We start from the raw sequence: 20,789 nt of genomic DNA, 5'->3' as shown, positions 1-20,789 counted from the left end.
AACCTCTGCTTTTGCCATCACATTTCTTCTTCTGACTCCAACCTCTTGTCCTCTAATGAGGACCCTTATATCAGGTAGAGCCCAACCGGATAATCCAGGAAATTGTCCCATCTCAAGATTATTGGCTCAACCACACCTGCCCTTTTGCCATGTGAAGTCACATATGCACAGGTTCTAGGGATTAGGATATGGACGGCTTTGACAGTGTCATTATTTCACCCAGCACAGATGAGTTGAGGAGAATCAAGCAGATGTACAGACTAGAATGTATGGCCTTTAAATAATGAATGTGAAGTCTGTATAGTGATAGGGATATGGAAAAGTACTAACAATGCAAAGTTTATGGAAAGAAAGGATTCAAAAGCTATGGCGTACACGATGGCAACATTAAAACAATATATGGAGAATGCACAAAAAATAGAAAAGGAGTAGCTGCATCAAGAATGGCCCTGGTTCAAAAGAGCTGGCAGCAGGTGCAGGCACTGAAGGACTTCAGGATATATGCTCAACAAGAATTTGTGCAAGTCCCATAGCCCAGGTTCACATTCCAGGTGTGTGACTTTGCCTAATTTACTTAACCTCATTGGTTCTGGTTTCCCCATCTATGAAATCAGAATACAGGACTGACACTGTTGTGCCCTACCAGTTCTTTGCTGGGGGACCACTCCAATCCCCTACTATTAGGGGGTTGCTGTCAATAACTCACAGCTTCCTTCTTCCCTAGGATGATTTTCCACATTGGACCACAGCCAGTGTTATGCTGTGATAAAGACTGGGACAAAGACTGGGACACTGCAGCTGTTCATTGCCCAGGACAGACACCAAAGGCCAGACTTTACCTCAGACAACTCCCTCACTCAGCTCTTCCTCCTTCCCTATGGAGCATCCCTCACTTGTCCATGGGTCCCTACTGAAAAGCCCCCACCCCCACCAACTCCCACATGTCCTACCCTCTGCCTCAGGCTTCACTTCTTAGAAACAACCAGAGATGTCCGACCTCCTGGGGCTGTCTCACAGCAAAGTGCAGCCCCAGAGCTACATCGGCATCATGGAGAAGTTTGGGAGAAATACATGCTCTAGGTCCCATTACATAACCCCCATACCTACCAAGTGAGGATCCTGGGGTGAGGCTCAAACATTTGTGTTTTAGCCAGCCTCCCAGGATATGGTAGCTCAAATCTACCCCGAGGCCCCAGAAGGGAACTACGATGCTTTGATTCAAAAACTACCCACGACTTTTAGAAAACTATACCTAGCCTGTGAGTATGGGGATCAAAACAAGGCTTCAGTTAGAACAAAATGATCATTAAAGTCAGCATGCTGACTTTTATTTTGAGGCTAATTAAGAACTAGTCCAGTTGCCTCCATGGTCATTGCTGGTTCCCTTGTTACTTGTGCGTGGTGTCCAGCATTCTGGTCCTCCAGGCCTACCCAGTGTATCCTTTCACTAGACTGTGCCAAGAACTTTTCTCTCCTGAGACGGCTGGAAAGATTGTACTTGCATCTCGACCAGCCTGAACCACAAACCCAAAGCTCCCTTTTGAGCTACTCCCAGCTCTTGGAGGCAGCTGCAGGAGCAAAGTCAACCAACGCTGTCAGGAGGGCCTGTGAGGCCCTGCGCTGAGGCAAAAGTGGGAGAGATGCTCTCACTTCCCAGGGACCTCAAGACAAAGTCACAGTTTTGCTGTCCTGGGCCTCAGAAAGCCACAGAGAACTCTTCCAGCTGAGAGGACCAGGAACAGTTTAGAGCAGAAGAGGACAATGAAAGTGGCCTTGCAGGATGGGGTGATCTAGACAGAAGTGGAAGGAGCTGGGGAGAAGGCAGCACAGCCCAAGCAAAGGACAAAGGGAAAGGTGTGAATGGTTTAAGGCCAAGTATAAAAGGAGGAAAATACAGCATATTTGGAGGAAACCCAGTAGCATATTGGTGAAGTACAGGATCCAATTAAAGAATCATATATAGTCCCGCATGTCATCCAGCACTGCTTCAGTTGTCACTACAGAAACAGCAGACAAGCACCACCATGTATTGCCTAATGAATCAATCCACCAAAGCACCAGCAAATGTTGGGTGAGCCTACATGATTTCACTTCTACCTCCTTCACGTAAGAGGCAGAGATTGTGTACTCAGCCATCCATTAATGGATCTCAGCTGCCTTCCCTCATTTCTAATCTGTTAGGAGTCAAAGTTTACTCTGAATTCCTACCAAACCTTTGATAATAAACCCTTTTACTATTTGAAAACAGATGTTTCTGAGAGAATCACTTTTCAGATTTAAATTCAATTAATCATCTCTGTGAGATGTAACACTGTTGACCACACAGTGCCTCAGGAGTTTCTTTCCATCTTTGGGTTCCAGAACATGGTCTTCTTTGTATCTTTCCACCTTCTGGTTGCTTCATCTTACCAAACCCCTAGACCAATCTAGCCAAGGAGGGGCCAAAATTCCCTTTGTGAGCACTGCCTTTAGGTTCAGCTGCCTCCAAGGCACCTCCAACTCAGCTCCCCTCCAGTTCCTCCTTTCCTTCCTCCTCCTCCTGACTCCCTTCCTTGATGACTAGCCAGACCCACTCAACCTCCACAGTAGAAAGAGAGAGATCTCCTCTGCTCCTCTCCCTCCCCTCACCTCCAATGTCACCTGCAAACAAGGCTGGTTTTATCTTCAAAACAAGCTCTACTCCATTGCATCAGTTTCATCTCCCTATGCTGCCTGGTCTTGGCAAGGTCACAATCAGGCTAGTGATCCCACCAGCCACATCTCCTGGCAAGTCTGCCAAATACCCTTGATATGGCCAGTGAAGGCCACATGCCCACTCAAAAACTCTCCTGCAAGAAACACAAAGGACCTAGAAGACATATAAAATCTGAGTGTATGTGTAGGGGTCCTAGAAATCCAGGGAGTTGAGAAGAGAAACCGTTGAAATAACTGTTTTTCACCTCCAGGATACTGGTGGCTTGGGCTTCCCCATGGCCTTGATTATGGATGCTGCTTTCCCAGCTTCCCCACTGGACCAAAACACATCCTCTCTCAAAGCAGGTCACTTCCTCTTAGAAGAGCTTCCTGGCATCCCCTACATGTCTCCCTATATTGGTACCTACTGGTTGCCTAGGGCTCTACTAACTTGAGTGCCTTATAGCAACAATCTTATCTTATAGTTCGCAGAGGCTAGAAGTCTGAAATCAAGACACAAGCAAGGCTGTGCGCCCTCTGATGGCTCCAGGGAAAGACCCTTCCCTGTGTCCTTCCCAGCTTCTAAGGACTGCTGGCATTCCTTAGCTCCCATGGTGAGTGGACGCTTCACTCTAATTTCTGCCTCATCTTCACATGTTCAAGTGCCTCCAAATCTTAGTCATTGGACAAGAGCACACCCTAATCCAGGGCAACCTTTTCTGTCTTGACCACATTTGTCAAGACCCCACTTCCCAATAAGGTCACATTCACAGGCATCAGGGGCTAGGCCTGGAATATATTTTTGGGGAATACACTGTACTCACAGTAGTGCCCCAGACAGGCATTAGCATGCTATACTGTGATTATCTATTCCTGAGTCTGTCTCCCCATACTGATACCTTCAGTGGAATCTCATCTCCTTTCCTGATGCATAGTGTTGGGCCAGCTGAAGATACTCACTAAGTGTGGCCTGGACAAACACATATACTTTGACACGTGTAGAGAAAAACAGCACATACCTTCCCCCGGCTGTCTGGTCACATTCCACTGACGTTTCGAAGCCATTTTACTCAATTTCAAAGGCCTTTTAATGAAAAGGACGCATTTCACTAAAAGAGAAAACTTGGCCACAGTTTGCATCAGTAACTGCTCTCAGAATGAGGCAGCTCCCAACCTTCCAACCTACTGCCCACAAAGATGGGATCCCTGGAATGTTTACCAAGCAACAAGGGTGGGGCCTACAGTCACTCACACTGCTTCCTTTTACCACCACTTTGGGGTTCATAGCTGAGGTTCCTTTGACAATTAAAACAAGTCTCCTGAGCATTATTTAAAAACCTTCTGCAGAGCACTATTAGATATGAGATAAAGAACAAGTTTCTGCACTACCTACAGTGAGGGAAGAATTTCTCTCTTCCCAGGTGAACGGGGAGTGATTATGATCAAAGAATATTCTGTGCAAGTATGAAAATAAAATAACAAAACCCATTGAAATTGTGAAAAAGGGGGATAAGAAAGAGTATTGGAAGGAGCGAATGTAATTAAAGCACATTGTAATTATGAAAATATCACAATGAAACCCCTTTGTACAATTAATACAAAAAATTCTCTCTTCCCAACCTCTCCCTACTTTGTCACTTATTTGATGATGGTGGTCTCTTGCCAGGCAGCATTTTAGGCAGTTTAAAAATTTCTTAGCATTAAAATATATCCAGATAGCATCGCAAAGTAAAATTGTTTAAGCTGCTTGTTAACAATTTTTGCAAACCAGTCTATCTAAGGAGTTGAGCAGGGTACCCTCTCTTGGGACCCCTCCCAGCTCTGGGAGCGCCACTCTCTGCTTTCCAAAAAAAAAAAAAAAAAGAGTTGAGCAATATGACAGCCTATTCACCATACAGGCTGCTATGACCAGTTTTCTTACAATCTAATAAACCATCTTTGACAGTAAGTTACAATAAACACTGTGATATAATTTGCACATGACTTATTTGAGGTAGCCTATATAGTGGTTCCCCCTTCTCCTCAGGAGACATATTCCAAAACTTGAGTGGATTCTGGAACTGGGGTTGTATCCAACTCTAAATATACTATGTTTATTTACCTATGATAAAGTAACACTTACAAATGAGGCACAGTGAGAGATTAACAACACTAGCATAATAAATAGAACAGTTATAAGAATATACTGCAATAAAACTTTTAAAACTTATGAATTGCTTATTTCTGGAATTTGCTATTTAATATTTTTGGATTGCAGTTGGCTATAGGTGACAAACCATAGAAAGTAAACTGCAGACAGGGGAGAATATGGTGGCTAACACGGTAAATACTGGTGAAACCGATAAACAAAGCTAACAACGAGCTGGAGAAATCTTTGAATCAAAAACCCTGGGCTTAGCCAGCCCTGGCACAGATGAATCACAACTCAAGGGTAAGTTCCCGCAGCCAAGGCCAAAGAGGAGACATGATCAACTGCATAACTCCTGACCTTCAAGTGAAATACCATCTCATAAAGAGAGTGTTTTTATGCCCTGGGACAAGGCATCAATAGGCTGGGTCATTACACAAATGGGAAGTGCCTCTGTAAGCAGTTTGACCGATGTAAACTTCACTGGCTCATCCAAGGGACTTGGAGTCTGGCCAGTTTCACCATCAGGTCATAAAAGCTGAATTTGACACATGCTGACCATGAGACAGACACTGGCTAGGCAATGTCCAAGGTCTGTCTCTCTAGACACTCAAGGCCTTCTGAGGAGGGTTTCTTATTGATAGAACAATAATGTCACCATTTGTAAGTCGGTGGCCATTTTATCCTCAGACCTCGCTTGAGAAACTTCCAAGGACAGCCCTGCCCTTAAACAAATTCCCATGCTCTAAGACAGCCCCACCCCTACCAGAGACCACCATGCATGCGCTAACTTCCTTAATCTTCCCCTTCCATAAAAGCCACGCCTGGCCCAGATTCGTTACTGCGCCATCTTTTCCCTGGCCAGCCTGGCAGTTTGGGCCTGCCATTAAACTTTGCTCTATGGACGTGAGACTTTTCTAGTGAGCCTTCTTTGTGAGCGGAGTTTTTCCTAACATTTGGTGCCATGACTTGGATCAGGGTGCACTCCCAGCATTGAGCTTGCTCTCCCGGCCTCCCCCACCCCATCCCTCTCTCTCTCTTTCTCAACTCCCATTACCTTCCTCCAGGATCTGAGCTGCTTTGCCAGAACCCCTGATCCTAGAAAACGCCACTCCCTCACTAGCTCACAGGGAAGTTCCTCCACCCTAGCGTGCCTCCAACCGCCATCCACCACTGGCCAAGCTTCCCTCAAGGTCCTCTCGGTGAGTCCTTCTTTCATGCAGAGCTGTGATCTCTCTCATTTCCTCGAAATCCTAGCGCTAGGTCTCGGCTCGCTCTCATCCCTGGGAACTGGGTTCCCCACTAGGGACTGTGGACCCCCCCATGGTGAAGACATTCCCTCTGGGTGCTCCACATCTACTCTCTCTCTCCTGAGGACCTGATGTATCGGTGATGCCTGCCATATCTCTCCTCAGGTCAGGCCTCACTATGGGAGTTGGACCGTCCCAAATTCCTTCAGACTCCCCAATGGGATGTCCCCTGGCCAACCTTGGGCCCCTTGGCCTAACGCTGATCTTAAGCCACGAAAGCTCACTTTTCTCTGTAATCAGGCATGGCCCCAATACCCATTAGACAATGCCTCCAAATGGCCAGTTAATGGCACTTTCAATACCAATATTTTAAGGGATTTATACATCTCTGTGAGCATGCTGGTAAATGGAAGGAACTTTCCTACATCCAATCCTTTCCCTATCTCCGCACCAAACCCTCCCTCTGTGCTTTCTGTTCCCCTGGCAGATTCTATTAGTCTCTAAACCAGTTTCTAAATCAACTAATTCCTCTCCCAAACCACCTCCTTCCCCATGAAAGCAGACTTCTTGCACTGCTTACCATGCCTGTCTCTTCCTATCTTCCTGAGGAACTTTCCTGCCATGGTGTTAAACCAACCACTCCTTGCCAACTCTGGCCTCATGGCGAGTCCAGCTCTGGGGAGCTCATGCTCCCTCCCTGTGGGCTGAGACCAAGCCTGGGGTTTATTCAGGTGTGCCTCATGCTACGTTGTGGGAGTCCTGTTTGATTATCTGACAACTGCTTCTCTTTTCCCCTGTCTAATGCCCCTTTAGCCCGAGACAACAATCGGAGAGTGGAGGTTTCATGTTGCTGAAAGTGCTCCAGTACCAGTCAATGGGCGTGACCTAGAGGCACAGGTGATGGCTAATCCCTCAGGCATGTGTCATGCCTCCAGGCTCTGCCTTCCCGTCCCTTACCTAAGATGTCAGGACACCTTTTCTGCCTCCTCCACGGTCTCACCACATGTCCTTTGTCTCTGTCTGCCTTCCCCTCCCTGGGTTTACTGGGACCCTGCCTCCCATGAAAAACTTGTAACATGGTATCTTATGACTTAAGTTATTCCAACTAGTTTGCCAGACCTCTCAGTCTAAAGTAACTTTAAATCAGCTGCTTTACAAAAGGGCTTACAAAACTGTGGCTGCCAGGCTCATGCTCTAACTCTGCCCCCACAAGGGGAGGAGGGAAAACAAACAGGCGCGCTCGTGCACAGGATGCCGGCTTCTGGACACAGCAAAAATGCCTGCCATAGCTAAGAAAATCCATAGAGAGGACCCAACACATCCTGGGCCACCAGCCACATGTGGCAATGACTGCGGCCCACTGCCACTTCCCCTAGAATAAACGTGCACAGAGTACACAGGAAGGGGGGAGGGGTGACAGGCCACAGGATCAGGCCTAGGCAGACAGGCTCACTTGTCCCAGGTGTGTATGGAGGGCATTGGTGCCTTACACAAACCCTGCTCCTAGCCCCACCTCACACCTCGGGGCACCACACCCAGCCCTTGAAGCCAATTGTTAGCTCAAGGTTATAGTCCCAAAAATCTCAAAATGGACAGTATGGTACTGTTATTGGCCAGGGATGCCCTCTGAATGCCCTTCTCTAACTTTACAGATGATTTATTCCTTTGTTAAAAAGTAGCCTTTATTAAATGCTTACCATCTCTAGCAATAAAGGAAATGCAAATTAAAACCACACTAAGATTCCACCTCACCCCTGTTAGAATAGCCATCATCAGCAACACCACCAACAACAGGTGTTGGCGAGGATGCGGGGAAAAAGGAACCCTCTTACACTGTTGGTGGGAATGTAGACTAGTACAACCACTCTGGAAAAAAATTTGGAGGCTACTTAAAAAGCTGGACATCGATCTACCATTTGATCCAGCAATACCACTCTTGGGGATATACCCAAAAGACCGTTACTCCAGAGGCACCTGCACACCATGTTTATTGTGGCACTATTCACAATAGCCAAGTTATGGAAACAGCCAAGATGCCCCAGCACTTACGAATGGATTAAGAAAATGTGGCACCTATACACAATGGAATTTTATGCAGCCATGAAGAAGAACGAAATGTTATCATTCGCTGGTAAATGGATGGAATTGGAGAACATCATTCTGAGTGAGGTTAGCCTGGCCCAAAAGACCAAAAATCGTATGTTCTCCCTCATATGTGGACATTAGATCAAGGGCAAACACAACAAGGGGATTGGACTTTGAACATATGATAAAAGCGAGAGCACACAAGGGAGGGGTGAGGATAGGTAAGACACCTAAAAAATTAGCTAGCATTTGTTGCCCTTAATGCAGAGAAACTAAGGCAGATACCTTAAAAGCAACTGAGGCCAATAGGAGAAGGGGACCAGGAACTAGAGAAAAGGTTAGATCAAAAAGAATTAACATAGAAGGTAACACACACGCACAGGAAATGAATGTGAGTCAACTCCCTGTATAGCTATCCTTATCTCAACCAGCAAAAACCCTTGTTCCTTCCTATTATTGCTTATACTCTCTCTTCAACAAAATTAGAGATAAGGGCAAAATAGTTTCTGCCGGGTATTGGTGGGGGAGAGGGAGGGGGCGAAGTGGCTGGTAAGGGAGGGGGTGGAGGCAGGGGGGAAGAAATGACCCAAGCCTTGCATGCACATATGTATAATAAAACAATTTTAAAAAGTAGCCTTTATTAAAGAGGCTGCCTGCTGTTAGCTAAAAGACAAGATCCTAGCATTTTTTTCTGTCTAGATGAGACCTGCACCTTCCAGTCTTCTGGCTTATAGATGTTAAAAGCTTTGTACTGAGGCCTGGCCTCAATATGCCTTGGGTGACCAAGAGAAGTGGCCTTCACAGGGTTCCTTAAATTACAATACCATACTCTAATTAGACCTTTTCTATAAGAGGGAAAAAAAGTAAACTTAGGTCCCCTATACAAATTTCTACCTTCTAAAACACCCTAATATTCAGAACTCCTTAATAAGTGCTTCCCCCTTCAATAGGTAATGGTAGGAAGAGGGCGAGTCTTATGTCCCCTTCCATCTATCAGATCTAAGGGAAATTAAAAAATGTCTGGACACCTATACTGACACACCTGACAAATACATTCAAGCCTTTATCTCTGTGATCCAAACTTTTGAATTGGCATGAAAGGATATTATGCTTCTATTATACCAAACTCTTTCCTCATTAGAAAAACAATGGGTTCTGGCCCAGGCCACTCAGGTTGGAAATGATTACCATTTACAATGATCCCCAATACTAGTGGCACCTGGAAATGAGGGAGTAAGTGTGCCTACCTACATGGGCACAGGCAGTCCCCTTGACAGATCCACACCAAAAGGGGCTGATGATATGACTCAAGCAGTAGAGTGACGCTTTGCAGGCATAAAGCCCTGAGTTCAAATCCAGTACAGCCAACGACAAAAAAAAATTTGGGGCTGAGGAAGTAGCTTAGTGAAAAAATGTCTGCCCAGCATGTACAAAGCCCTGGGTTCAATTCCTCAACATTACTAAATCAAAAACAAAAATGGTGAGGAGGATAAATGGTGTTAATGCCACTTCAGCCATCTCATAGTGGAAGAAAGTAGTATAACCTAGACCAGATCCCTCATTCTTCAAGTGAGGAAACTGAGGCCCAGAACAGTTCAGAGACCTGCTCTCCAGAGTATCAGGTGTCAATGTGAAATAACAGCTTTGCTTTACAGCAACATCCTGAAGAAAATCCCCTTACCTTTCTACAGCATCTTAAGGATGCTATCAGAAAGCATACCACAGTGGACCCAGAGTCACAGGTGAGAGAGGTTCTCCTCAAAGATAAACTTCTAACAGTCAGCCCCAGATATTTGTAGAAAACTCAGTCTGTGGCTGAAGAAGAAAAGTCATTGGATCAACTAATACAACTAGCCATGCCTGTATATTATAACCAGGACATTATTAACAGAGAGAAAGATAAGAGACATGACCTCATTGCTGCCCCCACCCGACTGGGGCCTGCATCCTGAACTTGCTACCAGGGTAGACAGGAGGGGCATTTCTGCAGAGAATGCTTAAGGGGGGACAGCAAGGGAGACAGCCCCGCCCCCAACCAGGACCCTGCCCTCTATGCACAGGTAACCACTGGTGGTCTAAGTGCCCCTGTCTCCAGTTAGAAAGTGAGGTGCCACCTCCTATGGATTGATGGGTCCCAGGGCTTCCTGTCCATGTTCCACTTATTAATATCAATATTGAGGAGCCTCAGGTAGTCATAATGGTAGAGAAGCAAAAGGTCATTTTCCTCCTAGACAGTGGAGCCCATTTCTGTTTTACGTTTCTCTCCAGGTCCCCAGTCCAATGACAAAAGTTATCGTTCAGGGCAAATCTGGCCAGCCCCTAGAGCACTAGTTTACCTAGCTTCTGGCCTGCTCTTGGGGAGACCTCCTCTTCTGTCACTCTTTCCTCATAGCACCTAAAACTCCAATGTCCCTGCTGGAACATGATTTACTATCTCAACTAAAAACTCAAATTCTCCTCCCCCCAGGCAGCTATTTCTGCTGCCCCATCCTTCAGGAACAAATAGATTCCACAATGTGGACTGATGGGATGAGTGTAGGGTAAGCCAGGACGGCCCTCCCTATTCAAATAAAACTCAAAGATCCCTCACAGTTTCCACACCAAAAACAATATACCCTCAAGCCCCTCTGAGAAACAAAAACCTTATGCCTATCATAAATTCCTTAAAAAACAAGGGCCACTAATTAGTTGCCCCAGCCCCTATAACACATTTAAAATTTTTATAAAAGTTAATTTTAAAATACAGTTACAAAGTAAACAACTAGAATGGATATAGATAGGTAGTGAATGTATTTTTTGAGAAGTTAAAGGAAAAAGAAATGTTTTTGGATGAGAAAGGATTTATGTAAAGAAGGGTTTGTCCTAAAGATTGTTTCAAATAGGAGGGATAAAGACAAGGCATCGAAGGGTTTAGTATGTTATATAAAGGTCTGAGTAAGCTTTAAAAGTGTATAATAAAAAGCTTTGTTGTGTGATAAAGTTAAAGTTGACTATAATCTAAGAATTGCCTAAAAGATTTTTAGGGTCATGTCAAACTAAAATAAAATTTTCTATGTTTATAAAATAACAAGGTTATCTTAATATTGTTCTGCTCTGAGTAACATCTACAAAAAACTGTTACAGAAAAAGACTTTATCAAAGAAATTATTTGTGTTTTCTGCTGATCTTGTCAAGCTTTAAGTACGACTAAATCAGAGTTCATTTACATATTTGCTTATATGTCTTAAATGACCACCTTGTAACAGTGTTATGTTATACTTTATCTAAATATGGTACAAACATTTAGAAAGTTAAAAGTGTTGATTTATATGAAATAATGAGCTAAAGCTCTCTTTTATCCATGAGTGTTACATTTAAATCCTGACAGCCCCTGCCTTCCACAGGTCACCTACCTAGGCGTGGCCTTAAAGGGACAAACTCACTCCCTGAGTCATAAATGCATCAACCTAATTTTCCATTCCCCTCCCCATACCATAAGGCAGCTTAGAGCTTTCTTGGGAGTTACAGGATTTTACAGAATTTAGATCCCTAGGTATGCAGTCCCTTAGCAGACACCTTTTTAATGCTCCTCCTAATATTCCTATTTGGGTCTTAAATAATGTATGGCCACCCATTTCTCTTAGAAAACTTGCCTCCAACAGACTCTGCTCCTCTGGTTGACTACCTGCCTTACCTTAACCTTCTCAGGGAACTTCTCAGAGAGCATGCAGACCAGATCCTTCCCCACCCTATAACAATTTCTGTTAAACCAGGGCATCTTGTTCTCCAAAAGGGATCTTCTACCCTCTCCACTGGGACTTCAGTGGACCAGCCCTCATCTGGTCATTCTCATGACACCCACTGCTGTCAAGCTCAATGGGATCCCCAAATGGCAGCACATCTCAAGGAACAGTTAAAAAAAAAAAACGGAGAAGGAAATTGGAGGACTCTTGAAATTGTCTAGGGAACAACATCTCACAGTGGTTCTCCTGGCCAATGCCCATCCTGATGCCTTTGTTCTTGCTCTCCTATTCTTAAGCTTCCTCCCTTGTGTTCCCTTCCTTCTGCGCTTGCTAATCAAAAGTTTAACCAGTTGTACCTCCAGGGATATCAATCTCTCCAAAACTGTCCAGAGGACTGCTATGAGGGCCCCCACCAGGACATTGGAGCCTGAGGATCCTGCTCCATACAACACCCCCTACCAGCAGGAAGCAGCTAAGAGACTGACGCTTTGCCCCAATTCCCAATCCTCAGCCCCTACCCTCATCATTATTAAAGAAAAAATGGGGGAATGATAGAACAATAATGTCACCATTTGTAAACTGGTGGCCATTTTATCCTCAGACCTCACTTGAGAAACTTCCAAGGACAGCCCTGCCCTTAAACAAATTCCCACGCTCTAAGACAGCCCCACCCCTACCACAGACTCCTGTGCATGCGCTAACTTCCTTAATCTTCCCATTCTCGTAAAAGCCATGCCTGGCCCAGATTCGCTGCTGCGCCATCTTTCCCCCCAGCCAGCCTGGCAGTTTGGGCCTGCCATTAAACTTTGCTCTATGGACGTGGGACTTTTCTCGTGAGCTTTCTTTGTGAGCGGCATTTTTCCTAACACTTATCATCCACATTTTACAGGAAGCTGAGGTGCTTGCCAAGGGTAACCCTCCAAAAAGCTCTCAGCTGAGAGACTGCCATGTTAAGAATCAGTGCCTGCAAGGAAAGTAGAAATGAAGCCTGGGTTTGAGCATCTGGCTCTGGAGACACTTGGAGTACCACATTCTAACACTGGACAAGCCACATGACTTCTGGATCCCTGTGAAAGAGGAGGAAAGGCATGTGTTTGTGGGGCTGGGAACAATTAAGTGAATTAAGTAAGGGTTTCCATGGGCTCTGCATAGTGCTGATGCATAATGAGCCCTCAGAGAAATGGAATGTTCTTATTCACAGCTTAACATATAATCGTCCTCTCTCTCAAAAACTATGTACGTAATAAAGACATTTTAAACATCTGCCCACTGGATTTTTCAGTGTTGGGGGCTCTGGCTGACTGAGACCTCTGGAGTTTAAAGCAAAGTCCCTCTAGCCACTGGTGTCCAGGGCAGAGAATCCAGCTCTGTTTCATGAGGCTGGAATGTGGGTCTCCCCTGCAGGACATGGCAAGGCCACTGGCCTCAAAGACTATGAGGACAACCAACATGGTACCATATATGAGAGGTCTGTCCACTGCGAGGCCTGCTCACCGGTACAGCAAATATTCTTTCACAATCTCTCATGTCATTGAGGTCTTGGGGTTACAAAATGAACAGAGCTCAGGAGCCCCTACATTTGGAGAGCTCACAGCCTAATAGGGAAATGAGATACACAGAGTGGTCTTTTCAGTGCAATATGGTTTGGACAATTTTCTCTTGGGGTGTTGTTTTTAAATTGCAATAAAATACACATAATGTGAAATTTACCATCTCAGTGTTTCTTTTTTCAGTGCTGGGAATTGAACCCAGAATCTGGAGCACATAGCAGGCAAGCGCTCTACCATTTGGAGCCATGCCCCCAAACTTGTCTTATGTGTTTTGCAACACTGGTGTTTGAACACAGGGCCTACACCTTGAGCCACTCCACCAACTCTTTTTTGGGATGGGTTTTGTCAAGATAGGGTCTCACGAACTATTTGCCCAAGCTGGCTTCAAACCACAATCCTCCTGATCTCTGTCTCCTGAGTAGCTAGAATTATAGGCATGAGCCACTGATGCCCAACTTGTATTTAGGGTCTCACTAACTTTGCCCAGGGCTGGCCTCAAACTCAAGATCCTCCATCTTTGTCATTTAAAATACATGGTTCAGTGGCATACTCACATTGTTGTAAGCTACTACCACCATCTACCTCCAGAATTCTTTCCATATTGCAAAACTGAAACTCTGCCCTCATCAAACACTAACTCCCCATTCCCACCTCCCCTCCTGACAACCACCTTCTCCTTTCTGTCCCTATGAATCTGACTACGCGAGGGACTGCATATAAGGGGAATATACAGATTTGGCTTTTGGGACTGGCTTATTTCACTTAGCATAATGTACTCAAGGTTATAGATGTGCCAGAATTCTCCTTTCTTTTTAAGGCTGAGTGTCCTTTCATCAGATGGACAGGCCAAATCTTGCTTAGCCATTTATCTGTCAATAGTCATTTGGGGTGCTCATACCTTTTTGCTGCTGTGACTAATGCTGCATTAAGCACAGATACAGATATCTGTTTGAGCCCCTACTTGCCATTCTTTCTTGTAGGTTCCCTTTTGCCTTTCATTCTGTGGTTCTGTCTTGGTCTTTTTTATAATATTTTCTTAGCATGAACTAGAGTCCTTTTTTGAAAGATAAGTTAGAGAAAGAGATAGATAGGTACATAGATCATTTTAGTAATATTCTTAAAACCATCTTTTAAAAGTCATCTTTTTTTTTCTCTACATAGCCATAGAGGAGGGGGAGATGCAATCCACGGTCTTGTTTGAAGGCCTTCGTGAATGTAAGCAGTTGAGCACAGGCCTCCTCTGTTGTATAACCCAAGCACCTTCAGTGTGAACTTTGACATGAAAGGGACTAGACACATAGACACATTTCCTTTGCAGGACAGATTCCACAGTGCTGGGCATCCACCTTGCAAAAAGAAAACCACAACTCCAGTGTGGATACCAAGAGTTCTGTGCCATTTCCTGAGAAACTGTACCTTTCCTAAGCAGAGGGCTACAGCTTGAGCAGCAGGAAGGAGCTGTGGGGAAAGTTGGAAGATGAGAAATTTGTCTCCATTCCTTTGGCCTCATGAGGACACAGCATGATATGCTCGCAAGTCTAGACAGGCAGCAAGAACACTGGGTTCCAGATCCCACCTGGCCACTCAGCTCTGATTTTAAGCAAATCAGCTCTTCTCCTGGGCTCAGTATCCCTATCTGTGACACAAACATTGTACAGGGGCTACAGAGCAATGGAGAGCTCTGCCATACTGCCTATCCACTGTGGCTGGTCCAGGAGGTGGTGGGGACATTGGTGAGGGTGTGTGGGAGAGGGCAGCAATTTCCCTTTGAGCTCTTTTCCTTTATTAAATGGAAGGTGCCTCATCTGTATTATGTTGCTGTCTCTTATCAAGCTTGCCAAACAAGAATCATTATCACACCATATTGAAAGTCACGGAGCAGTTCGCGCTCAGAGGTGATGTTCTCCACCCGTGCAGGTCAGAACTGTCAGAAACTGAGGCCCTCAGGTGGACGACAGTGGCCACGTTGCTCCTGCTGCAAAGTACACACTCCAGTGAGACCAAAAGAACCTGATGGCTCAAGATTCATTATAGAAACAAGACACAAAAAGATTTTCATAAGATGTCAGTATGCATTTCCTATCTTTTACAAGGAGCAACGTGGCACTTGTTTGTGGGACCATACAGGTTTTTTGTTTCTTGTCTGTTCAGCTGAATTGGCCAGAGAGGCAAGTCTGGTTCCTGGAGCTGGAGCCCACAGAGATGATTACAGGCTCTGCCATGAGCTGGACAAATGAGGCTGGTGCCACATCTGAAAGGCCCAAGCTGTAAATCTCTCATTATAAGAACCATTAACTGCACACTGCACATCAGGGGTCTGGGGAGAGAGCTGCTGTCACTGGGCTGTATCCGAGAGCATAGTGTTAAAGGAAAACCTGAGTTGGAGATGCCTGCCCACACTCCTGCCATCAGCCAGTATGCCTACTTAGAAAACCAGAGTAGCCTCTACAGACCACTCCAACAGCTTCTCAGCTGTGCGAGACAATTAGCACCAGGGTGCACTCTCCCCAGTGGGTCTTCCTTGGAGTCTTTGGGCTTTCTGCTGCTGTTGTTGGGTCCTTACTCTCCCCACCTGCTGCATGGCAGACCCAACACTGGGACAAGAACCGGAGAAACTGTCCCTGTAAGGGTGTAGGACATATCCACACCTACCACAGTACAAAAAAGGAAATGGAGGCCCAAGAGGGGCTCACTCCATCAAGCCTAATAAGGGCCCCAGGTCTCTGAGGTCAATTCTTCCTCCAACCCTTTCCAGCTGCGTCAACTCTTTTTCCTGCTCTCCCTTCCTCTCCCTCCTCTCTCCCTCCCCTTTCTCATGCTCTTTGTGTCTGTGTGTCTCTCCAACTGATTATTACATTTTTTAAACACCAGCTTTCTTGAGACACCATAAAGCTTCTCTCTTTAAAGTGTACGGTTCAGTGATTCCAGAACATTTCCACAGGCCCCCTTAAAAATCTCCCTTCCTATTAACAGTTATTTCCCCTGACCTCCTGACCCCAGTCCCTGGCATCTGCTAATACTGTCTCTCTCCGATTTGCCTGTTCTGGGTAAATTTTATGTAATGTGATTATGTGATATGTGGCCTTTTGTGTTGGCTTCTTTCACTTGGCATCGTGTTTACAAGGTTCATCCATGCTGCAGCACACATTCCTTTTCATAGCAGAATATTCCATTGTACAGATAAACTACACACTGCACATCTATAATGAGCATTCAGTTTGTGTCTATTTTTTAGTAATCACAAAAAATACTACTATGAGCATTCGCTTCCCAGTTCTCAGGTGGGCATGCACTGGTGTGCCTAGGATTAAAAGTACTGGGGCATATGTTTAAATTTTTGAGGAATTACCAAACTGCTTTCCAAAGTGACCACCATTTTATGTTCCTAGTAACAGCATGAAGGTTCCATTCTTTTCCATCCCTGCCAACACTTCATCATTGTCCGTATCTTTTTACCACAGTCATCCTAGAGGATGTGAAGTGATAGCTCATGGTGGTTTCGATTTTCACTTCCTTAATGACTGACAGAGTTGAGCATCTTTTCATGGGATTGTTGACCCATGTAATTACTTCTTTGGAGTAATTACAGAAGTGATGTCTCAAGACTCCCATCAGACAATATCTCACATCCCTGTGCCATCGGTGACAGAGGCATGACGATCTGGGGGCTGAGGGAACATTCTTTAATGTTCCATATACATGGTCTTGAATCCAGCTTGAGCACTTCTTAAGTTTTCAGCTTGGACCTTACTTCTGATCCCTCAGCTTCCCTATCTGTGAGGCAGGCATCATGACATCTACTTTGTAGAACTGTTGCAGGGAAGGCCCTTTGCATGCTGCCTGGCATGTGGAAATACCAAGAAAGTTCATTTCTCTGATTCTGCAATAAGTATTTGTACAGTATCCACCAAGGGCCAGGCACTAATCTAGACGCTGAGGTCACAGCAATGAGCAAAACAGATAGGAAAAATCTCTGTCCTTGTGAAATGCCATACAGCATTCTCAAAAAAATTAATGATACCAGTTATTATAAGACAACACTTTTACTCTTGTTTACAAAATAAGTACCAGCTTATCAGAAACTAGAATGACAAAACAAAGAAAGTTTCAAAAACTTGAACTTTAGAAGAGAAATGAAGCATGAACTTCAGTAATGACCGCTCTCTGCCAGCTCCTGGCATGGCCTTTCCCTAAAACAGACTCAGAAGGAGAAGAGCCTAAGAAGCCACATATCAGAGAAGTGAGAAAAAAAGCAAACTCCCAAGATTTAGCACTTCCACATATCCAGACAACAGAACCGCAAGACCACTTACCAATCTGGGGGAGTTTTAGAAGCATAAAATCATATAGGAAAGCTGCCAGCCAAGGCCCAGAGAGGAGGGGATGTCTTCACAGACGCCGGTGGCTCACGCCTGTAATCCTCGCTCCTTGGGAGGCTGAGATCTGGAGGATCATAGTTCAAGGCCAGTCTGGGCAAATAGTTCACAAAACCACATCTACAAAATAAGCATGGGAAACTGGAGTGGAAGTGTGGCCCAAGCCGGAGAGCGCCTGCTTTGCAAGCATGAAGCCCTGAGTTCAAACTCCAGTCCCACCCAAAACAAAACAAAAACAAAAACAAAAAAAGCAGCGAATGGAGGGAGCAAGGAATGCAGCTCTGGCTACTTGAGAAACAGGTCCAGCAGGGCTGAGCATGCAATAGCAAAGCTGGTGTCTAAGAGAGGCCTCCAGGACCCATAGCAACCTCCCAGGCCCTGGGGTCGGAGGTCAGCGACGCCCAGGGACAGCTGGCCCAGTGGATGGCGCGCGGCAGCTCCGCTGAACCTGGTGGCCGGAGCGCGTCTCGTACCTTCTCCCCTCCCCGCTCTCCGGGCTCGGAGGGGCCTGCGACTTGGCCTCGTCTGCCTGGAGAGAGGTCCGGTCCTCCTGGAGGGCCCGTCGCACATCCCGCGGGGAGGGGCCTCCAGCGGCCTGGGATGCTCTGTGGCCAATGACTGCGGCCTACTGTGCGTGCGCGTGCGCGAGCGTGCGTGCGTGCGCGTGCGTGCTGTGCGTGCGCGTGCGTGAGCGTGCGTGCGCGTGCGTGGGGGTAGGGGATAATGTCAAACCGGGTTAGACAGGGACTCCTTTTGGTAAATGCAGACACAGAAATGGGGATTTGTCTTAGCAAATACCACATTTTGAGATGCAGGTGAGGGAAAAGAACAACACCAGACTGTTGAGAAGGGAACTGTAGAAAAGGGAACTCAGAAACAGGTCTTCAGACATGGAAATTATTCATTAAAAACGAGTTCAAAACGAAGACACGAACATCACAAGTGACGCTGGAACTATTAGTCATTATTTTTAAAACCCAGTTGGAGCCCTACTTCTTATCAAATCCACAAATCAAATACAATCATCTAAAAACTTAGATGTGAAAGATTAAAACTGTTAGAAATAGCTAAAATAGTTAAGACCTTCACGATCCTGGACAAGAAAGGCTAACTTTAGAAAGTTCCCAAACCAAACACTTAAACAAAAGTTGGATAAATTCAGCTATAATATTTTCTGATCAATAAATACCATGAAGAGAGACTAAGGTACAAACTAGGAAAAGGTATTTGCGACCTATGTAACAAAGTATCAAACTTTAAAATTAAAAATTCCTGAAAATTACTTTGAAAAAGACCAGCAACCCAATGGAAAAAGAGATGCAGACAAAACCTGTGTTTTTCTAAAGAGAAATGGTCACTAAGCAACTGAAAAGATCGTCAACCTCAAAAGTAATACAGAAATGCAAAATGAGATGATAATACCAGCTCATTTCACACATACTAGATCAGGAAGATCTAATAACACTAAATACAGGTGAGGATGCAGGGCAGCAGGAACTCACCTGCGTGACTGTGATCTGCTCACTGTGGAAAATGACCTGATAAGTATGAAGATGAAAACACCAAACTATGTAGGAATCCTGCTTTTCTTCATAGCATTTCGACAAAGTCTAACATTCCAATAAATATAAGAATGTACTCCTTTTTTACTTTTCTACTTTTTTACTTTTTTTTCAGTCCTGAGGCCCTCTACCACATGAGTGACACCTCCCATCTTTTTTGCTTTAGTTATTTATCAGATTATGTCCTGCATTTTTGCCTGGGGTCAGTAGCCATCTGAAACTCTCCCAAGTAGCTCTCTGCCTCCCAAGTAGCTAGGATTACAAGTATAAACCACCAAGCATGGACTCCATTTTTTAAAGTATCACCAAGAAAGGGGAAAAGCTCCTAATATTACCCTAAAATGTCATTGGCTTTAATACATATCCTAATTTCAGATATATTAAACATAAAACTATAAAAATTCATCTTAAACTAAATGAAATGCTGTGTTCATATTTTTAAAGCCTACACATTTGCACTGGGATAAACAAAACTGTCATAGCATCATTGTTTTCAAAGGTATTTTTTTTAAAAAGACTAATAAACTTTGAGATATTCAACTACTAAGAAGTGAAAATGAATAAACTAGAGCTATATACATTAGCATGGATAACAAAAAGCAAAAATAAAATAAGATAAATAAGGGCAGAAGTCAGTGAAATGTAAAAATGACTAATAAAGTCAAAAGGCTGATTCTTAAAAAAAACACAATAAGATAGATGAAGAAAAAAATTAAAACACATGCAAATAGCCATTTTCAGGAATGAAGAGAGGCATCACTACAGAGCCTACGGATGTGAAAAGGCTAATAAGGGAATATGAATTCTTTCTATGTGAGCAAGTTCAACCACTTAGAAAAATATACTAACTTCTTGAAAAAATATGTTACTGAAGTGACACAGATGAAACAAAAATCCTAAAAGTCCTATGTTGAACTGTTTGGAGTCAAAAGAATAGGCTCACTATCAAAAGCTTCCCTTTTCCCAGCCCAAAGAAAACTCTAGACCCGATGGTTACACTGCAGATGAGAAAATATGAGGTCAGGACAGAATGGGCTGGAAAAGAGTCCTAGGCAGCCTTCAGACACCTACAGGAAATATGAATTCTACCAAACATTTAAGGAAGAAATGATGCCAATACTACAGAAATTTGAGAAAGCAGACAAGGCCAGCATAACTCTAATAGCAAAACCTGATAGTTATTACCTAAAAAAGAAAAGAAATTACAGATCAAATACTCCTTGTGAACACAAACCAACAATTTTCAACTGGGGGGGGTTATACTAGCCCCCAGGAGACATTTGGTAGAATGCACAGGCATTTCTGGATGTCATGACTAGGGAGTGGGTATTATTGGTATCTAATAGGTAAAAGTCATGGTGGTGCTAAACACCCTACAATGCATTGGACAACCCTCCACAACAAAGGATTACCTGGCCCAAAATCCCCATAGCTCTGAAGACA

At 44.5% G+C, this 20,789-nt stretch overlaps 1 protein-coding gene across 11 annotated transcripts in view; it reads right to left on the bottom strand.

The window, feature by feature from the left end:
* The window catches only part of C7H10orf90 (chromosome 7 C10orf90 homolog), a 241,458-nt gene that overhangs the window by 90,399 nt on the left and 130,270 nt on the right, over window positions 1–20,789 (bottom strand). Inside the window, exons 1-2 of one of the 11 annotated variants that reach the window (XM_074078062.1) lie at window positions 18,258–18,367; window positions 17,722–17,904 (exon numbers count right to left, since the gene is read on the bottom strand). The exons of 9 other annotated variants lie outside the window; for them this stretch is intronic. In XM_074078062.1, the coding sequence (XP_073934163.1) occupies window positions 17,722–17,746 (25 nt within the window). In that variant the 5' untranslated portion in view covers window positions 17,747–17,904; window positions 18,258–18,367. Of the gene's footprint in view, window positions 1–3,692; window positions 3,754–17,721; window positions 17,905–18,257; window positions 18,368–20,789 lie in introns of those variants that run through there. One more of the 11 variants, XM_074078061.1, reaches the window with a different exon arrangement.

Source organism: Castor canadensis, chromosome 7 (assembly GCF_047511655.1).
Source record: "Castor canadensis chromosome 7, mCasCan1.hap1v2, whole genome shotgun sequence".
NCBI classification, from domain to species: Eukaryota; Metazoa; Chordata; class Mammalia; order Rodentia; family Castoridae; genus Castor; species Castor canadensis.
The sequence above is the reverse complement of the archived record's forward strand: the minus strand, read 5'-3'. Positions and strand labels throughout refer to the sequence as shown.